The sequence below is a fragment of the Urtica dioica genome, chromosome 3 (genome assembly GCF_054948205.1).
Source record: "Urtica dioica subsp. dioica isolate 48M chromosome 3, U.dioica_male_clone48M_v1_H2, whole genome shotgun sequence".
Lineage (NCBI taxonomy): Eukaryota > Viridiplantae > Streptophyta > Magnoliopsida > Rosales > Urticaceae > Urtica > Urtica dioica.
This window is the reverse complement of record NC_142758.1, coordinates 50,179,824-50,196,920: the sequence shown is the minus strand read 5'-3', so window position 1 is coordinate 50,196,920 and position 17,097 is coordinate 50,179,824. Positions and strand designations below refer to the sequence as shown.

Below are 17,097 nucleotides of genomic sequence, written 5' to 3'. Positions count from 1 at the left end.
AAAATAATAATAAGATTTGAAAAGAATAATATTAGAAGGAACTTTTTTCGAGTTTTATTGAGAGCTTTTGGTTCTAATCACCACAAAAATTCCATAAAAATGCACAATAACAATTAAAACGGAATCGGAAAAATATGAAATTGAAAATGAATTGAGTTGAATAAGAGAGATGAGTGAGTTTAGTTTGCTAAAGTCAAAGGATACAATGATATGAGTATTCTATTTCTTTCCACGGTGAAGCCTTATTGGTCTACGAAGTACTAGAATATAATAGACATGTGGAATAACAAAAATAAGACTTTTTCTAATCTAAACTTTATAGTGGAGCTAGCTTTGGTCATCTTGTTTCCAAATTTATTTAATCAATAGTTATCCGAAACAATAAACTCGATGCAATTGAATGCGGTTAGAGTGTAGAATATTGATGGAGATATTTTTAGAGTAATGAATAATACATTTCATTTCGTCCCTTCAAAATTTTCAACGCTGATGCAGATCTCTCACCAGAGTGTGGGACCCCCAACCACTTGTTAAGACTTAAGAGAATTGAGATGAAGCCTACAAATATTATTTTAGTATATTTGATGCAATATAGTACCCTTTTTTGGCGTGAAACTAATGTAATATTATCCGTATTATTTAATGAAAATGTACTATATTAATATATCATCAATAAAAAAGGACGTGTTTGTTTAGCTGTGCAACTGCCAACAACTACATACACGTGCTGTAAATGTGTATGAATAACAATCAATCGCACTAAACTAATTTAATTAGTAGTAGACAAAAATAACATATATTTATAAGCACTCACTTTTTTCTAAAATTATTGTTTAGGTGCTAAGCTTTTATACTATAATATATATGCCCACACTAAGAATAATAATGAAATTTAAAAATAAAAAAAAATCTACCCATATTTGAAAATTCTAACAAATAACTCAAGGAGTTGTTGACACTAATACTAATTATTATCAATAAAAAGAATTACTAAAATTGGCAATTCACTCTCATGGTATAGTATCGTCTTTCTATTGTAAAAAATGACTACGAAGAAGACCGCTCGCGTGCGTGGCCAATCTCTTCTCGTGTGTCTCCAAATGATCATTCATGGGCAAGGAACGAAAAATGTTATCATAATGAAACACCCCGGACTCAGCGTCGGCCTAATACATTCCAAAACCTTATGCGAGAATAAAATATTAGGCCATTTTAAAGAAAAAAAATATCAAAAAACAATAAAATATTTTAGAAGTATAATCTCCGACCTTAATTCTTACTTATTAAGATCTAATCTTCCTAAATACCTTGATAGCTAAATACCTTGACGGCCTTGACGCTATCAATACACTAACTTCCAAAAAAAAAAAAAAAGGGACAATATGGCTTTTTGGCCTTGATGTTTCCACCTCAAAATTTGGGCTTTTTTTTTATTATTTCTTGTGAAGAAGCCCAATATTGGTGTTCTTTAACATCAGTGCCACACATACGGAAACATCAAAATCTTTTGAGATTCTCAATTGCAAGGGATGTGTAGTATACACACTATCGCTAGGCAGTGACGGAAGTCCGATATTGGGTCTTTAAAAAGTTAACATCAAATTAAAATTAGGCCTTTTTTTTCCTCAAAAATTATGGGCCTTAGGCAATAACCTAAGTTGCCTAAGGCAAGGGTCGGGTCTGCCCAAACTGATAGGATTCGAAAGATTCAATTTACCGTCATTTCTCTCGTACTTTCCTACAGTGACGAGTATCTTCGATACCTACGGTCAATCCATGATAGTTAATGCCAGTGATCAATTCATGCCGATGTCATAGGTTTTTACTACTAGTGATAGGCACATGATAGTAAATGTGAGGATTGATTTACTGACTTTTATTCAACTAAAAAATACCAATTTAATGGATCATCAAAAGAAATTATTTATATTTTTTTTTAAATCGTATATAAAGAACTATCAAACGTCTTTACACCGTCATTTCGATTGGTGCTTCGTACGAGTATCTCATTTCGGTATGGGATCTCGAGGAATGCATCGATTTTATCTCACTGTGTTATCTTTGATAGCTTCCAACGACATCGTCCAGTGCTGTTTCTAGGCACTCAGAGACGATGAAGGGCGCAACGAGAGACGTGTGTTCCTTGTAGAAATTAAATACAGCTTTTTTTTAAAAAAAATTAAAATTGGAACTAACTTTATTAACATTTTTTCCCTTTCTTAAACTAGTGTTTTAATCAACCTAGTCATGTGAAGGCGAGAGAAACTTCGAAAAAAAAAAAATCGCTTGCGATTGAAAGAACATTACAAATCTAGAGAGAAAATCGCAAAAAATATTAGATAAATAAGAAAAAGGTGCAAAAGTGTTATTATAAATTGAAAAGCGGTCATGATATGCCAATGTGCCTTTTATTTCTCTATCTAAATACATACAAATTGAAATCCGAGTGCACTTAACAATAAAACGCAGCATTTCCTGAATAAATATTTAGATTTAATATGAGATGTTGATAAGAAGAACACAAATGACTTCAAAAATAACAAAAAACATAGCCAAGTAAAGTTGGGAATTGAATTGGGCGGTTAGTCTTGTCAGAGATTTAAAGAGCAAACGGCATAATTAAGCAACAAGTTATGCTTAACCCCATCGTATATCCCATAATCACGTGCCACGACACACACACACACACACACACACACAAAACATGATATTTTGTGGCAGGAGTGAAATTAACTAATTAAGTAGTCCACTCCTCAAAAAAAAAAAAAAAAAAAAAAAAAGAGTAGTCTCTCTCTCTCTCTCTCTCTCTCTCTCTCTCTCTCTCTCTCTCTCTCTCTCTCTCTATATCTCTCTCTCCGTATAAATATGTGCTACCAATACCATTGTCACATATATTCAGTGTAACTAACAAAGCTTACTACATAATAAGAGAGAGAGATGTCGGATTGGGGACCGATATTTGTGGCGGCGGTGCTGTTTGTGTTGCTAACGCCGGGGCTACTATTTCAGGTGCCGGGAAGGCACGGCTGCGTCGAGTTCGGAAACTTCCAGACAAGTGGTGCCTCAATTATGATACACTCTCTTCTCTATTTTGCCCTCGTTTCTATCTTTGTCCTTGCCATTAAACTCCATGTTTACATCTCTTGAATATATGTTTCTATTTTTTTTATCTATACTACTAATACAAACAATTTACTATTGCATGTTATTTTTTTCTTATATGGTACTATATACTATTATGATTCATGATTATGCAGCTTTGTTTTCATTACTCTGTTGCTTTGATTTGTGTCATTTATGCAACTTGTTGTAGCGATTAAATTAAAGACATAGTATTTCCATTCGCCTTTTTTTTTTTTTTTTTGTAATGATATTTTCAATATTTAAGCACGGCCACCAAATGATCAAGATTTGTGGACGTAAAACAAAATGTATCAGAAACACATGTTGTAATATAATATAATATCGATATATGTGAAGCTTAATAATGCATGTCATGTGAGGTGTTGGGTTAGGTCGGTATTCAACAAATGGGGATTTGAAATAAATTAATGGTTAAGGATGACGTGTCCGGTTTAACACCATTGGCTTTGATCATCAGCGGATAAACTAAAACCATTTTTATTTTGTGGACGTACTTTGCTCCACTTTGTACCCAAAAAAAATTTATCACACTAATATAAAAAAAAAAAAAACATTTTTTGTTGTTGAAGAAAACAAATTTTCGTATTGAGCAATTATTGGTTGCTTGGCTATATGATATATCATGTTGAGATGCTCTTGGTACCGTACATCTTTGTAAGAGAACAAGCAAAGAACCAATTTGCTCTAAAAAATAAAATAAAAATAGAAAGAAACCGGTCAAAGCCTACAAGAAACCAAAAGAAAACGACAACTTTATCAGAACTCATAAGGTATAAACCGAAAAAAAACATGTCAATGGCATAGTACAAAGAGATTGCTGAACGTGGTTACTTTTGCGATAAATTCTCAGCACGTCGACCAAATGATATAATATACATTAATTATGAGTATAGATCTCACAAATACTAATAATTTTAACGATTTAATCTAACTGAAATACGAATTGATTTCAAAATATAATTAACGATTATTACGATTAAATTAAAAGTTAAACAAATACAAAAAACAATAAATCAAACGAATTTAAATAATAAGAAAAAGTAAGATCATGACTTCACCACGAAGCGACTACGTTTAATATCCATATTTTGCCTATTGTTGCCCTCGTTCTTATGTTACCAATATCACCTTTTCTAAAATATTCACTATCTTCTATCGAGTGGTCTAGCAAACCTATGCAATTAACTGATTAATATCCACTCGGTTTCTAATCCTGTTAAAACAATCACACGCATAAAGAACAAATATTCAAACGATTGCACTATCGCCTAGAGTTTTCTACTAACCTATGTAAACAATGATGATTATAGCAAAAACACGATAATTTACTTTCTCAAAAAACAAACGATCCTAGATACAATTCAAATGTAACTAATCAATGAACATAACAATATGCACGGCTAATAATCAAGCAAACAATATGGGAACGAGCAATAGACTAAATTAAAGATTCATCAACGCATTAGTATCGGTTCGGGCTACATCGCAACCCCATAAAATATAGCCTCGAAACAAATTCATAATCAATACTAAACATAAAATAATAATCAAAAGTAAAAGAGCAAGCAATAAAACCAAAAACAAATTCATAATCAATTAAAAAATGATGTACAAAAATATCTATAGTGCAACAAAAAAAACAAAAAAGAGAAGAAAGAAAAACAATTGAATTCGGAGAAAAAGAAATCGTCTGATTGTCAATTCCGTCGAAGAATACTTTTTCATTTTCCAAAAGCTCTCAAAAGTAACAAAACACACGTAACAAAACTCAAATGAATAGGGGAAGATGTATTTTTGGGGCCTAATTTCGTATATATAGGGTTTTAAGATGATTTTCGGAGTTATTTGTACATTAGATGAGATGTTAGGGTCAAAAAACACTTTAAAATCGAGAAATTCGCGAAAAAAAACCTTTTTGGGCATCAGGTGCGATCATACGTTGACCATACTGCGAAGAAGATGGACAACTGCTCAATAATTTTGAATCGGTCGAAACTTCTTGCTCTGATGTCCGATTTTCGTAAATAAACATGAATTGGAAGGCTAAGAGAAAACTCTATCCAATGGTGAAAATAATTCATCCAATATCGTCACTTCATAATCTAAAATCATGTAGAAGAAGAAGCCGTGTTTCTTAACTTGCTCTAACTCATTCAAAAAGTCTTCAAATCATCCCAAAATTTACTACATTGCCCTCAAACACTTTTAGCTCATGAAATACCTATAATATCAAAGAAAACTATAAAAACATATATATATAAAAAAAACACCTAAAGAGTTGTTTCGATTTAAGCTTAAAATGGCATGATAAGTGTATAAGACTTACTAAAACTAAAAAAAATATACAAAACGGGAGAAAAACATAGCTAAACAATGGCAAAAGTATTAATCTAATTAAGAAAAAACAAAATTAGTTTAAAAAAACTGAGCTAAATGGCTCGTTCATCCGGTTCTTCTAAGTTGTACCATTTAACTCTTAAGAGCCCATGTTAGATCGTCTTGATAAAGTTGCTCTCGAAAAATAGTTTATTCCAAAATTGACTACGAGAACATAAAATAGCAAGATCGTCTGTCCTATTATTTTTTTTTTGAGAAAAACCCATCTGGTTTTATTAAGCCAAATCGGCTGCAAGGAGATCAGTGATACAATAGGGGGGGCTCTTCAAACCAAGTCCCAGGACAACAATTATTGAGATTACACTGAGCAAAATAATGGGCAATTTTATTCCCATTTCGCTTGACAAAGGAGAAAAACCCGTAGCCCGGAGAGGTCATGGACCAGATATCTTCTATGATGAACCCATCCTCGTTGGCACCTGGTTCGGTCGATCGGAGCAGAGTGATTGCGGCCTTGGAATCAGATTCGATCTCGCATGGCCAGAAGTTCGAGCTTTTGGCGAACTGAACACCAGCCTGGATTGCAGCCAGCTCCGCTCCCAGAACAGAGGTAGCCTTGACGGATGTCCTGCTGAAGGCAGCTACAAACTTCCCGGTCCCGTCGCGAATACAACCCCCCATTCCCATACGCGCTCCTGACCTCGGAAAAGCTGCATCGACGTTGAGTTTCCACCGGGTCGTAGATGGTGGCGTCCAGAGAGACGGCGCCGGTAGTCTTGCCGGTTGTTCTGGCACCTGGGTGAACAGCTCGTAGTCCTCCAGCAGATTCAGCGCTCGGTGGAAGATTCCTCGATTCTTGTATGCTGCACCGTGGAGGAGCTTGTTCCGCTGATTCCAACATTCCCATAGTAAGATGGAAATTAACGCAATGTCACGAGTTGGCAGAGACCCGGCGAGCTCAGTGAGGATGTCCCGCAGATGGCGATGTGGGTGGAGATCTCTAATCCAGGCATAGGGGGATTCCTCCCAAGCAGCTTCGACGAGAGGGCAAAAGATAAGCACATGTGAAGACTCCAACGGGCCACCACAGAGCTGGCAGTTAGGAGAAACTGGGATGTGTCTCTCCGCAAGGTTAGCTCGAGTAGGAATGAAATCCTTGCAGGCGCGCCACATGAAGATCTTTATTTTTGGGGGGAGTTTGAGCGCCCAGATACGGTTCCAGATGGGAGAAACACTTGGTGTTGATGAGCTGGCCTCAGGTCTCTCTCCGTTAGTTTCCATGGCTAGGTGGTAACCACTCTTCACCGAGTACATGCCCTTCTTGTCATAATGCCACATGATAGAGTCGATCCTATTATTGTCACTTGGTGTTGATCGTCTGTCCTATTATTGTAACTCATTTAATTTCCCTTCGATCAAAATAAACTACTTCATTTCTTTATTTTATTATATATTTTCTTATTTAAAACTAAGTTAACTAATGATGTCATGGGATAATATAATTGGAAGGGGACAAAGGGAGACACTAAAAAGGGATAGAAATCCGATGTTCGAGTCACATTCTATTCTAAAAATGCGACATTGCTGAACATATGAGATTTATAAAGTCTAAAAATGCGACATTGCTCAACCGATGAGATTTATAATTCAAAGTTGAACTTTTTGTTCGAAATGAAACTATAAGTGATAAAAATAAAAAATAAAACGTAAACATCAAGAAAACTAAACCAATAAACTTAAAATCAAGTTTGAATTTTATTTTTTTCCCTATTTGAAAATTTTGACACTGCCTTTTTTGGGGCCTATACGCACAAGTCTCCATATGAATTAATTTACATGACAATTTCAACAAATAATTGATCTTTTGCTTTGAGGAATAAACAGTTTTAAAAAGTTCAATTAATTATACATTAATAGTCATTACTAAAGAATGGGAAATTTTTTAGGGTGTCGAGCTTTTTATTTTTATTTTTTCAGGACAATTTTGCTATCGATGGAAATTGAACTCACGATCTCAATTTATAAGCCGTGTGAAATAATCAATTAAAATATGTGAAGTACCACTTTCACAGTTTTCTCCGTTTATTTTTAATGCTCCTTTATTTTATTTTTTTTCATACATATGTAAAGAAAAAATTGGTGCACAAATCACCATCACATAATGCGGGAAAAGAGAATGTTTTCTCCTCCGTTCCATTGTCTAATTAAATAAAGAGAAAACAAAAGTGACAAACGAAAGCGATTAGATTTAAGTTAAAAATTTAAAATAACTCCCAAAGTCCCCTAACAATGATGGCGTATTAACCAAGAAAACGATGACTTGTTGAAACAGACCAGTTCCTGATTCTGCCACGTTAATATTTTGTAATAATTTTGTGTGAAACAAAATTCCCAAGGAGAAAAATCCAGAAATCCACCGACCGTGACACACCTCAATTACCTCTTTTTTGACACACACACACACACACACACACAAAGAAAGAAAGAAATGGTTTTCTTGTTGTACACTGATTCCATATCTAAACACTCTCTTTCTCTATATATATAGATACACATCATACACTCATACACATATACACCACCACAGATACACACGTATATATAATATTCTAGAGAGAGAGTAGAGAGAGAATGGCAGATTGGGGACCGGTGGTGATAGCGGTGGTGCTATTTGTTTTGCTGAGCCCAGGACTGTTGTTTCAGCTTCCGGGAAGGAACAAAGTGGTCGAATTTGGAAATTTCCAAACAAGTGGTCTTTCGATTCTGGTTCACACGGTCATTTTCTTTGGACTCATCACTATATTGCTCATCGCTGTTGGTGTACATATCTACACTGGATGATCATTTTTAATTACCTCTTTTTCTTCTAGTGTATTCATGTTTATTAATTGTGCTTTTGTTTTTTGGTTTTTTTTTTTTTTTGGTTCAGTGGTGTTGTTTTTTTGTTTGTGATCATTGATTGTGTGCAAAGTTGAGGCATTTCCTGAGGTGTTCCCAATTGTTTTTATTTTACGTTGTTTTATTTACTTTGTTTATTTATTTTTCCAAGTTGGTTGAAATTTTGAAATTTTATACTATAAACAGGACTTCGTGGCCTCTAGTATTATAAGATACAAAAAGATAGAGTAATATGCCATTGCCAACTCATGGAATGGGCTTGGTTTGTTTAATTACGGAGAGATTTGGGAGATTTTATAGAAGAAAGTACCTAGCGTACCTATTTATTTAAAATTTATTTCACAAGTATTAGTAAGAATAATTAAAATTTGTACCTACCAAATTGTGAACCTAGACAGTTTTGAACAAGGGTTTATAGGTGTTAATTTAAAAACCATAAAATTGTGAAAGTCGACATGGGCATTAGAAATCGGTATGGCTGAAACTTTTACGTTTTTACACACCACAATTCCGTTCTAAATGATCGTTACCAATTTGACTATGTTGAAATGAGTAATTGGATTCATTTTTCACGTTCCACATTTCACGACACAATTCATTTTCATTTAGTTCGTCTAGTCGTGTTTGTTTTTGTTTTTGTTTTTAATAGTTGAGTCTTCCCCTTGTCGTGATATGCTATTTCGCGCGCGCAATACTCGAGAAGAAGCTTTTGAGACTTCAGCGGCACAATTTATCTTTTCATTTTATGTATTCGACGGTATACCATTGGCTTAACACCGAATACCAGCAAAATCTGAGTTCCGAAACGATAACGGTAACAGTATTTCGATCATTGTTTCGGATGTTCGCGAATTTTCGATTAACGTTCGAGTCTTAACTTGAGGAAGTTAGAAGTCATTCATTAGTTAGTTGATTGTTGCTTGGGTGATAAGAAATTAAGAACAAATCTCATAAGTTAGTCACGTACTCACGTGTAGCGTACTTTAGGCTAAGACGGTTTAGCCTAAAAGGACTGACCTTAGTTTCTTGAAATGGAATTTGTTTGATGAGGAAAAAGAGGTATAACAATGTATTTTCATGGATTTGGCTCACGGGTAATAAACAAATGCTAGACCAAATCCAACTACTGTTTCAGATTTGAGAGCTTTAAGGGACCCACACAACACAACTTGCTGACAGAAGAAGATTGTAGAAACTATATAGATAAATTATAACAATGAATATATGACAACTCGGTAACACTTCTGAATAAAGGCCAAACCTGCAAAAGAACTTCAAAATCCACCTATCCCCAAAAAAACAAAAGCCAATCTTGTGGGTTTACAGTTTTCGCACATAGATAGATATAGAATCCAATATATGTTATATATACACGTCAGCCACAAGAATTAAGGCAAAACTGGGGTCCAATATATTGGAACTGGTCAATGAGAGTCTCTGTTTTGATGAACAGAAAAAGGTTCGTTGAGCCTTTGTAAACTTTCCCATATCTACCCCACTTTTGGTCACATCTTTCATTAATATCTTCAAATGAATACATATCACAACATGATATCAAATCAACATAATATCTCACCTTCTACGTTATGGTCGTGGTAAAAAAAAAATATATTATGATCCATATGAGGTATGAGATTTTCAATTCTTCATGGCAGACATAGAAATAAGAAGAAACGAAAAGTACTGAAAGGAAATGTATTGAAAGCTTTTCTTTGATTCAATATTTCAACTAAAGAAGAAGCCATATATCAACATATCGCATCGTATCATATAAGTAAAGTAAAACACGTTGAGAAGGAAAGCAAAAAAAAAGACAAATTATGCACAATTCGTGTTTCTTGATTTATAATTATCTTTTTTTTATTTGAAGAAGTATTCCTCAAATATATATTAATAAAAACTTAACTTCCGTTCCGTGGCAGCAAAACCAAAAACAACCTCTCGCTGCTTCATTTTTCTTCTTCTTCATCACAACTCTGTTGAGAGACTTGCGAGCAAAGTTTTCTCATAATACTTTCCAATCTGAGAAAACCACCAAAAAATAATTAAATTAAATTAAAGAATTAGTATTACAGTGTGTAATTAGGAATGATTAGATCGTATCATCACTAACTACGCAGTTGAAAAACAGAGTAATTCAGTGACGAATATCAAGCCATATCTGACGATTATAATACCTAACTTACACCTAATTCAGAACACGACGAATCAAACAACCAAAAATCAAAAGATTTCACAACCTTCGTTCCAACCAAAGACGATAACTATTCTATTACCGAAAAGGTCAAACCCTAACTAAATTCTGAGACGGAAAGAGGAAAGTCAAACCTACCAGGCTCGTCCTTTCGCGGCGTCGGAGAGCCCGTAGCGCAGCAGAGAATCGACCGACCTAGCATGGAGAGAGACGAGAGAATCCCTGCGACATAGAAGAGCATAACAAGGCCGAGAACCCAGGGCATGAGAATGAACCCGATGAAGAAGGTCACCGATCCGCAGAGCATCAGAGCGAGCGTAATCCCTAGCATCAGCGACGCGAATCCCGCCGGCGAGATCTGCGCCGCCGGAGATCGCCTCAACGGAGGAATCACCGGCGGAGAGGACTGATCGGAGAACGGAATCGGAGTCGGAGGAGATCGGAGGATGTTGAGAACCAGAGCCGAGAGCTCGTAGAGAACGCCTGAGTTATTGTTTCTGTGGCTGTGATTCTGATCTTGATCTCTCCTCATCATATTTCCTTCAATTTTCCTCTCCTCTGTTTTTTTTTTTTTTTTTCTGTTCGCGAGAAATTATTTTCAAATTCAACCTTAAGATATCTATAAACCTTGTTTGGTTTGAGAAAATCGAGGCTAATGGATAGATCAGAGAGAGAAGAAGAAGAAGAAAGAATGAAAAAACTCGGAAACTCTATCCAATTGGCGATTCTTTGATTGGAGAGTTTTTTCTCTTTTCTTTTCTGTATTTGTTTGTTTCCCGAGAAAATCTCAAAGGTGTTCTTTTTCTCTCTTTTCTTACAAAGCTCTGTGTCTTAACTCTTAACTCTTAATTCAGAAATTTGAAGCCGTAACGCAAATTGTATTTTTCCTTTTCTTTTTCTTTTTCTTTGCGTTGTTTTTGGGTTACGACTTACGAGATAAGTCACGATCAATTATTTATATACAGAAAAGAAAAGGAAAGATAAAAAAAAAAAAGAAAAAAAAGTGCATATTGAATTGAAAGGCCTGCAGAGAAACGTAGCGCGTGCGAGACACGCGATGTGGATATTGCCGAATCGGTGGTGGTGATAATGTGGGACCGTTTAGTGACGTGTTACCTTATCTTCTTCTCTTAACTCTCTTTTGCGGCCAAAATTTACAGAGAAAACATAAGTATATCACAATCACATACATCCTCATAATTTTAACTAAATAACATAATCACCCCAGGTATTTACAATTTGTTACAATTTACTCCTACAGTTTCATTTTAGTTGAGTTTCATAAAAGACTAAAATACCCATGATAAAAAAAAGGTTTACCTCTCTGGATTTCCATTCTTCTCTCCCCGCACGTGTGACGTAAAAATGTAGTATTTGATAAAATAACGTATAAATGTGAAATTTGATAACGAAAACAGATAATAAATAGTACAAACACAAAAAAAAAAAAAAAAAAAAAAAAATTGAAGTATTAGATTATCGAGGAATCTTAATCATAGATATGCTTTATAATGAATAAAATCACTAAATTAAATAGCACTAATCTTTCTTTCAATTGAATATATAAAAAAAAAACGTGTCTACATCTTAGATTGGTAAGAATATAATACTACGTGAATCACTCACACGCAAGCAATCATGTAAAAAAGAGTTGGCAGTCTTTCTAATCCCAAATAATTGAGCATATAAACTTCTTCAAATAACAATGAATTAAAATCAACAAATCTTTGACTCTCTCTCTGTGTCTCTCTCACTATAGTATATATAGCTGTCTCACGCGCGCGCACATCGTGTCTCTAATTGTGTGTCCATGAAGTAAAAAAAAAAACTTAACGAAAAACACTAGTAAAAAAGTGGCGTTGGAAATATTATGGATTAATGATATTAAAAAGTATTTAATATTATTTGATAGGTTGATTTGTGAAAAATATTCGAGTGGAGTTCACTCATCAAAACTGAAATGTTATGGTTGATTTTTATTTCTCGTTGTGAGAGGTATAAGATCGGTTATTTCTTTGCATAAATCGGAGTTAAGAAGAACGATAAATTGATTTTCAAAGTGTGTTGAAAAACATCAAAAATTCTGAATGAAATTGTATTTGTTCTGGTTTAACTTTTTGGACAATATTTCTCTTCATAAATTTATTGAATACATTTTTTATGTTTTAATGTGCATAATGGTGGTTACCCTGCATTAATAGGTCGAATTTTTTTCTTAAACGTTTGTAACTCCAGCCTTCAACACACTATAATGGGTTTGATGTGCATTAAAATCCTATAATGCGATAACGGTTTTTTTGGCCTTGAAGGATGATTAAAAACGTTCACCATGTACCATTATTGACGAGCAAGATGGACAATTAACATGCAACGGTTTTTGTCCAAAACTGTTTACAACCGAGCCTATATAAGGCTGGATGGTTTTCTCATTCTGAGTGGAGAAAAAGAGCCAAGCAAAGGCTGAAAGGCAGAAGCTAAACACACAAAAATTCTTTCATTATTTTTCCTCAATTCTCTCAGTGTTGGTGGTAGTTTTTTGGCGCATGTTCAAGTCTACCAGAGTTGAACAAATTGGTGCTTAAAAGGCGGTTACTCATGTTTTTCAGCACTCAATTGGAGAGCAATAACGCTTTAAAGAAATTGTCGGAAAAGCATCGACGTGTTCTCCATTGCCCTTCCTCTATCAATTCCTTGGTGATATCGGCCAATTTATTTATTTATTTATTATTTTTATGTTTTCTGCATTTCATGTCTACGCTTTATATTATTAGTTTTCGATTTTATTTTTTTAATATTATGTAATTTATCTATTATTTTTCCCGATTATTAGCAATATGATTAACAAGTTTCAAATCACACGACTTTGGTTTAAGTTAATTATCATATTGATTTTCAAGTCATTTAGAAAATTATTCTAATAAAATGATTAGTGCTTCTGGATACCTCTGCTTCTCTATAAAGCGACTATGAATTGTTGTTCCATTAAAAAAAATGTCGTCCGAACGGTTGTCGACCACCAAATCCGCTGGTATTCACCTTTTAAAGTCCTGTGGATAATGATTTTAGAAGCTTACATATAAAGTCTCTTAAAAATGACTTCAAAATTATGCGTTTTAAGATGTTTAATGAATTGATTTGAAAACAAAATTCAATGAGTATTTAAAGATATTCGATTTGAAGGCCTTTATTAAATGTCTTGGTAAAATTATCCGTATGGATCATTTTTCAAGTCTTTTAAAAAATGTTTCAATAGATGTCAAAGAAACCAATTGCTTCAATTCAATAGAAATCAATTTGTGAATTATTGAATAATATTAATATATAAGTTTACAAATATATTTTTGAAAATTCCGCATAAGTTTACAAAACAACTTGAGGCGGTCCTAATCTCATGCACATGCAGTTGAGGTAAAAGGGAACAATTGTTTTCAAAATTATAGTTATATGCTTTTTATGTCATCACACACGAACTGTTGTCTTATTTTCTTGGTCAGAAAAGTTCAACTGTACGGTTGAGATGTCATTAATGATCTACAGTACGTACTGCGAAGTAATCACGCTAATACTATTTTTAGTGTAATTTTTTTCAAATCAAATATGATGTAATTTTTACACTAATTTGCTCCAATGATACAAGTTATAATACTAAATTTTACACTAAAGATAATATTGTAAGAATATACTTTGGATTAAATTTCATTAGTTACTAAATATATGTATATCAATGTAATTATATTTTATTTATTAATTTTGTGTAATATTTAGTATAAATTATTTAAAACTATAATTATAAAAAAGTGAAAAATTAATAAACTTCATTACATAAATAGTACAACATTTTTTTAGAGTAAATAATACATCATTAAAAAAAATATGAAAGTTAAATATTATTAATTAAATTAATTACTATAAAAATAAAGAAATTTCTATAAAAAAAATTACCATACAGAATTATTTAAGTTGTATTGAATGAAATAATAAATTATAAACAATTAAAAAGATATTAATTAAACTTCGATTAACGAAAATTCATGTTTTTAATAATAAATTATTAATTAATTAGAATAAATAATGCTTAACCATTTGGTTGATAATTACACATTGTTAGTTTTGGAAAATATCAAAAAAAATATAATAAATCTGTTCAAAATAGGCGGCCAAGCCCCAAGTGTAGTAGCTTGATTGATAAAAAAATTTTCCTTGACGCGGAATTTTATTTGGAGAACAATCTATCAATTACAATAATTAATGTCTTCTGTTTCAAAATATTATTTTTTGTATACATCATGCATATGCTTAAATAATATTCTATATAATTAATTATATCTAAATATGATGTGAGGATATTGAAATATATATAGTGTACTTACATAGTTTTAGATTCAATTTGACTTGGGTATGCCTTGTGGAAAACGTCCTATATATCGGTATTCATCCTTATTCTAATAAATTAAATGCGATGTGATTATATAGCCATTTTTAAGTTTGAGTTTGGTTTAATGGTTCAATTTTTCAAAGTTTAAGTAAATAGCCTAAAATTTAAAAAATCCTAAAAATACCTTTCACCATAAACATATGCTCAAAATTATCCTCTGTACGATTGCTCAACCTGTTCCAAATCAGAAGCTTTTTCGTCAAAATTTCGTCGTCCTCGAACCCTAGCCCTAAACCAACGATTCTTGTCCAGACATCCTGCGTCGCCATCACCGCCGCCACCACATTCTTTCTCGGTCGCTTCCACCTCCGCGTCGGAACGCAATCCTCCGCGTTCTTTGTGGACTCCAAAAATCGATCCAAATTGGTCAAGCAAAGCGTCGAAGTCTGTTTGTCGTCGGAAGCCTCTGAAATTGCTGAAATCTTCGTTGTCGTCGTCGTTTCCGTCGTCGGCCTCTTGTCGGACTCAACAGACGATGGTGGCGATGGCGTCGTAGCTTTCGCGAAAGTCGTCGGAGATGGATTCGGACGTCGATCTCCATCATCGTCGTCGTCGATCGTCATCACCGTCACTGTCACTGTCTTCTTTTTCTTCTTCTTCTTCTTTTTTCTGGTTCATAGAATAATGTATTAAATATTTTGAGAGCATGATTATATATTTGTACACTTCATTGCCTTCTCGTTGCAGATTATTAGACTTGAAATATTTTGTTGCTTGTTTGAATGAGAGATTAAATGTTTTGTAGGCATGATCAAATTTTTTGAAATCATATAACTTGATTGAAATCATGTAACTTTTTTGTGTGTTTTGAAACTGGATTAACGTAATTAGAGACATGAATACTTTTTTTAAAAAATTTGTTGTTTAAGTTTGATGATGGAATTAGTTTTGAAGTATTTAGTATATAGAAAGTGCATTACAAAATTAGTGGATTAAAATTTTAGACACCTAAAATAACTATTTTTAAATCTTGGAAAAACGGGTTCACTCAAATAGTAAGGATATATTAGTATTTTTACATTATAAGTGGTTAGAATACAATAATTTATGAAATCTTGACTATTTTATTAAACATTTTGTTTGAATTGATTATTTCATATATAACATCCATAAAAAAAAAAAAAAAAAAAAGTTTTCAAAAAAAAAAAACATCCATAAATTAATAGGATGAAAACTTTTAAAATAGTTTTCATCTCTTAAACAATATACTTATAAGTGCTTAATACATACGACTCAATTTATTGTGCTGTTATTGTTATATGATTTATTGATGATTAAAAATTTACAAAGCTATAGTGATAGGAATATTGATTTTACTTGTATTTGTCTAAGATTGTTATAAAACAAATGTATAATAAATACCTTAATTGTCCTATGAAGTGTCACACGTATATATATTAAATACGGTTTTCATAATTTCAAATGTATAAGAATCACTATCTTTCACTAAGATTTGTCAATAGGCTAAAAACTTTTTAAAATAGGTTGTATCTCTATGTACAAATAACATGGTAATATTGAAGACATGTTGGAACTCAGAAGTCAGAACAATATAAGGAGTTGTACTTGTATTAAAACTTTAGAACTACGAAAACCGTTGTGCATATCACGATCGATGATATATATATATTAATTTAGTAAAATAGCCAATTTAAACGTTGAGAATTGCTAAATAGCCAAAGTTTTGTAAATAGTAGGTAAATAACATTTTTATATATTTACAAACGTAAATATCAAGTAAATAGCAACTGCCATATTAAGCCACGTCATCATTTATGGTTATTTACTTAATATTTACCAAACCTTGACTATTTATCAATATCAAAAGTTTAAATTGGTTATTTTTCTAATTTTTTTTTTATATATATATGCGCCTGGGTTTGTGAACATGAGAAAAACATGCGAGTGAACATGCCAAGCCCAAGAGATATACAAATGAACAATGATTGAATTTCCACGATAATTTACAAGACCCACCCACACTCGTAGTCGTAACTACTTCAATGATTTATTAGCTGGCTGGGCTAGGAACGAAAAGACCTTCACATTGATAAAAATAATGGGAATTTTAGAAAAGTACGTGTTGAAA

General features: G+C 33.1%; 2 protein-coding genes across 3 annotated transcripts; one reads left to right on the top strand and one right to left on the bottom strand.

Moving 5' to 3' along the window:
• Positions 1-2,924: 2,924 nt before the first annotated feature.
• LOC149403589 (uncharacterized) lies at positions 2,925-8,524 on the top strand. Of its 2 annotated transcripts, XM_089609062.1 has the most exons (3): positions 2,925-3,132; positions 3,410-3,419; positions 8,099-8,524. In XM_089609062.1, exons 1-3 carry the CDS (start codon positions 2,938-2,940, stop codon positions 8,320-8,322), a joined length of 429 nt encoding a protein of 142 aa, XP_089465188.1. In that variant the 5' UTR covers positions 2,925-2,937; the 3' UTR covers positions 8,323-8,524. The 2 variants fall into 2 exon arrangements, with proteins under 2 accessions (XP_089465188.1, XP_089465187.1); XM_089609061.1 differs by lacking the exons at positions 2,925-3,132; positions 3,410-3,419 and having other exon boundaries at positions 8,052-8,524.
• Positions 8,525-10,075: 1,551 nt separating this feature from the next.
• Positions 10,076-11,493, bottom strand: LOC149403588 (uncharacterized). Its single transcript, XM_089610097.1, has 2 exons — positions 10,712-11,493; positions 10,076-10,401 (listed from the first exon to the last, which is right to left on the bottom strand). Exons 1-2 carry the CDS (start codon positions 11,106-11,108, stop codon positions 10,385-10,387), a joined length of 414 nt encoding a protein of 137 aa, XP_089466223.1. The 5' UTR covers positions 11,109-11,493; the 3' UTR covers positions 10,076-10,384.
• Positions 11,494-17,097: the final 5,604 nt, after the last annotated feature.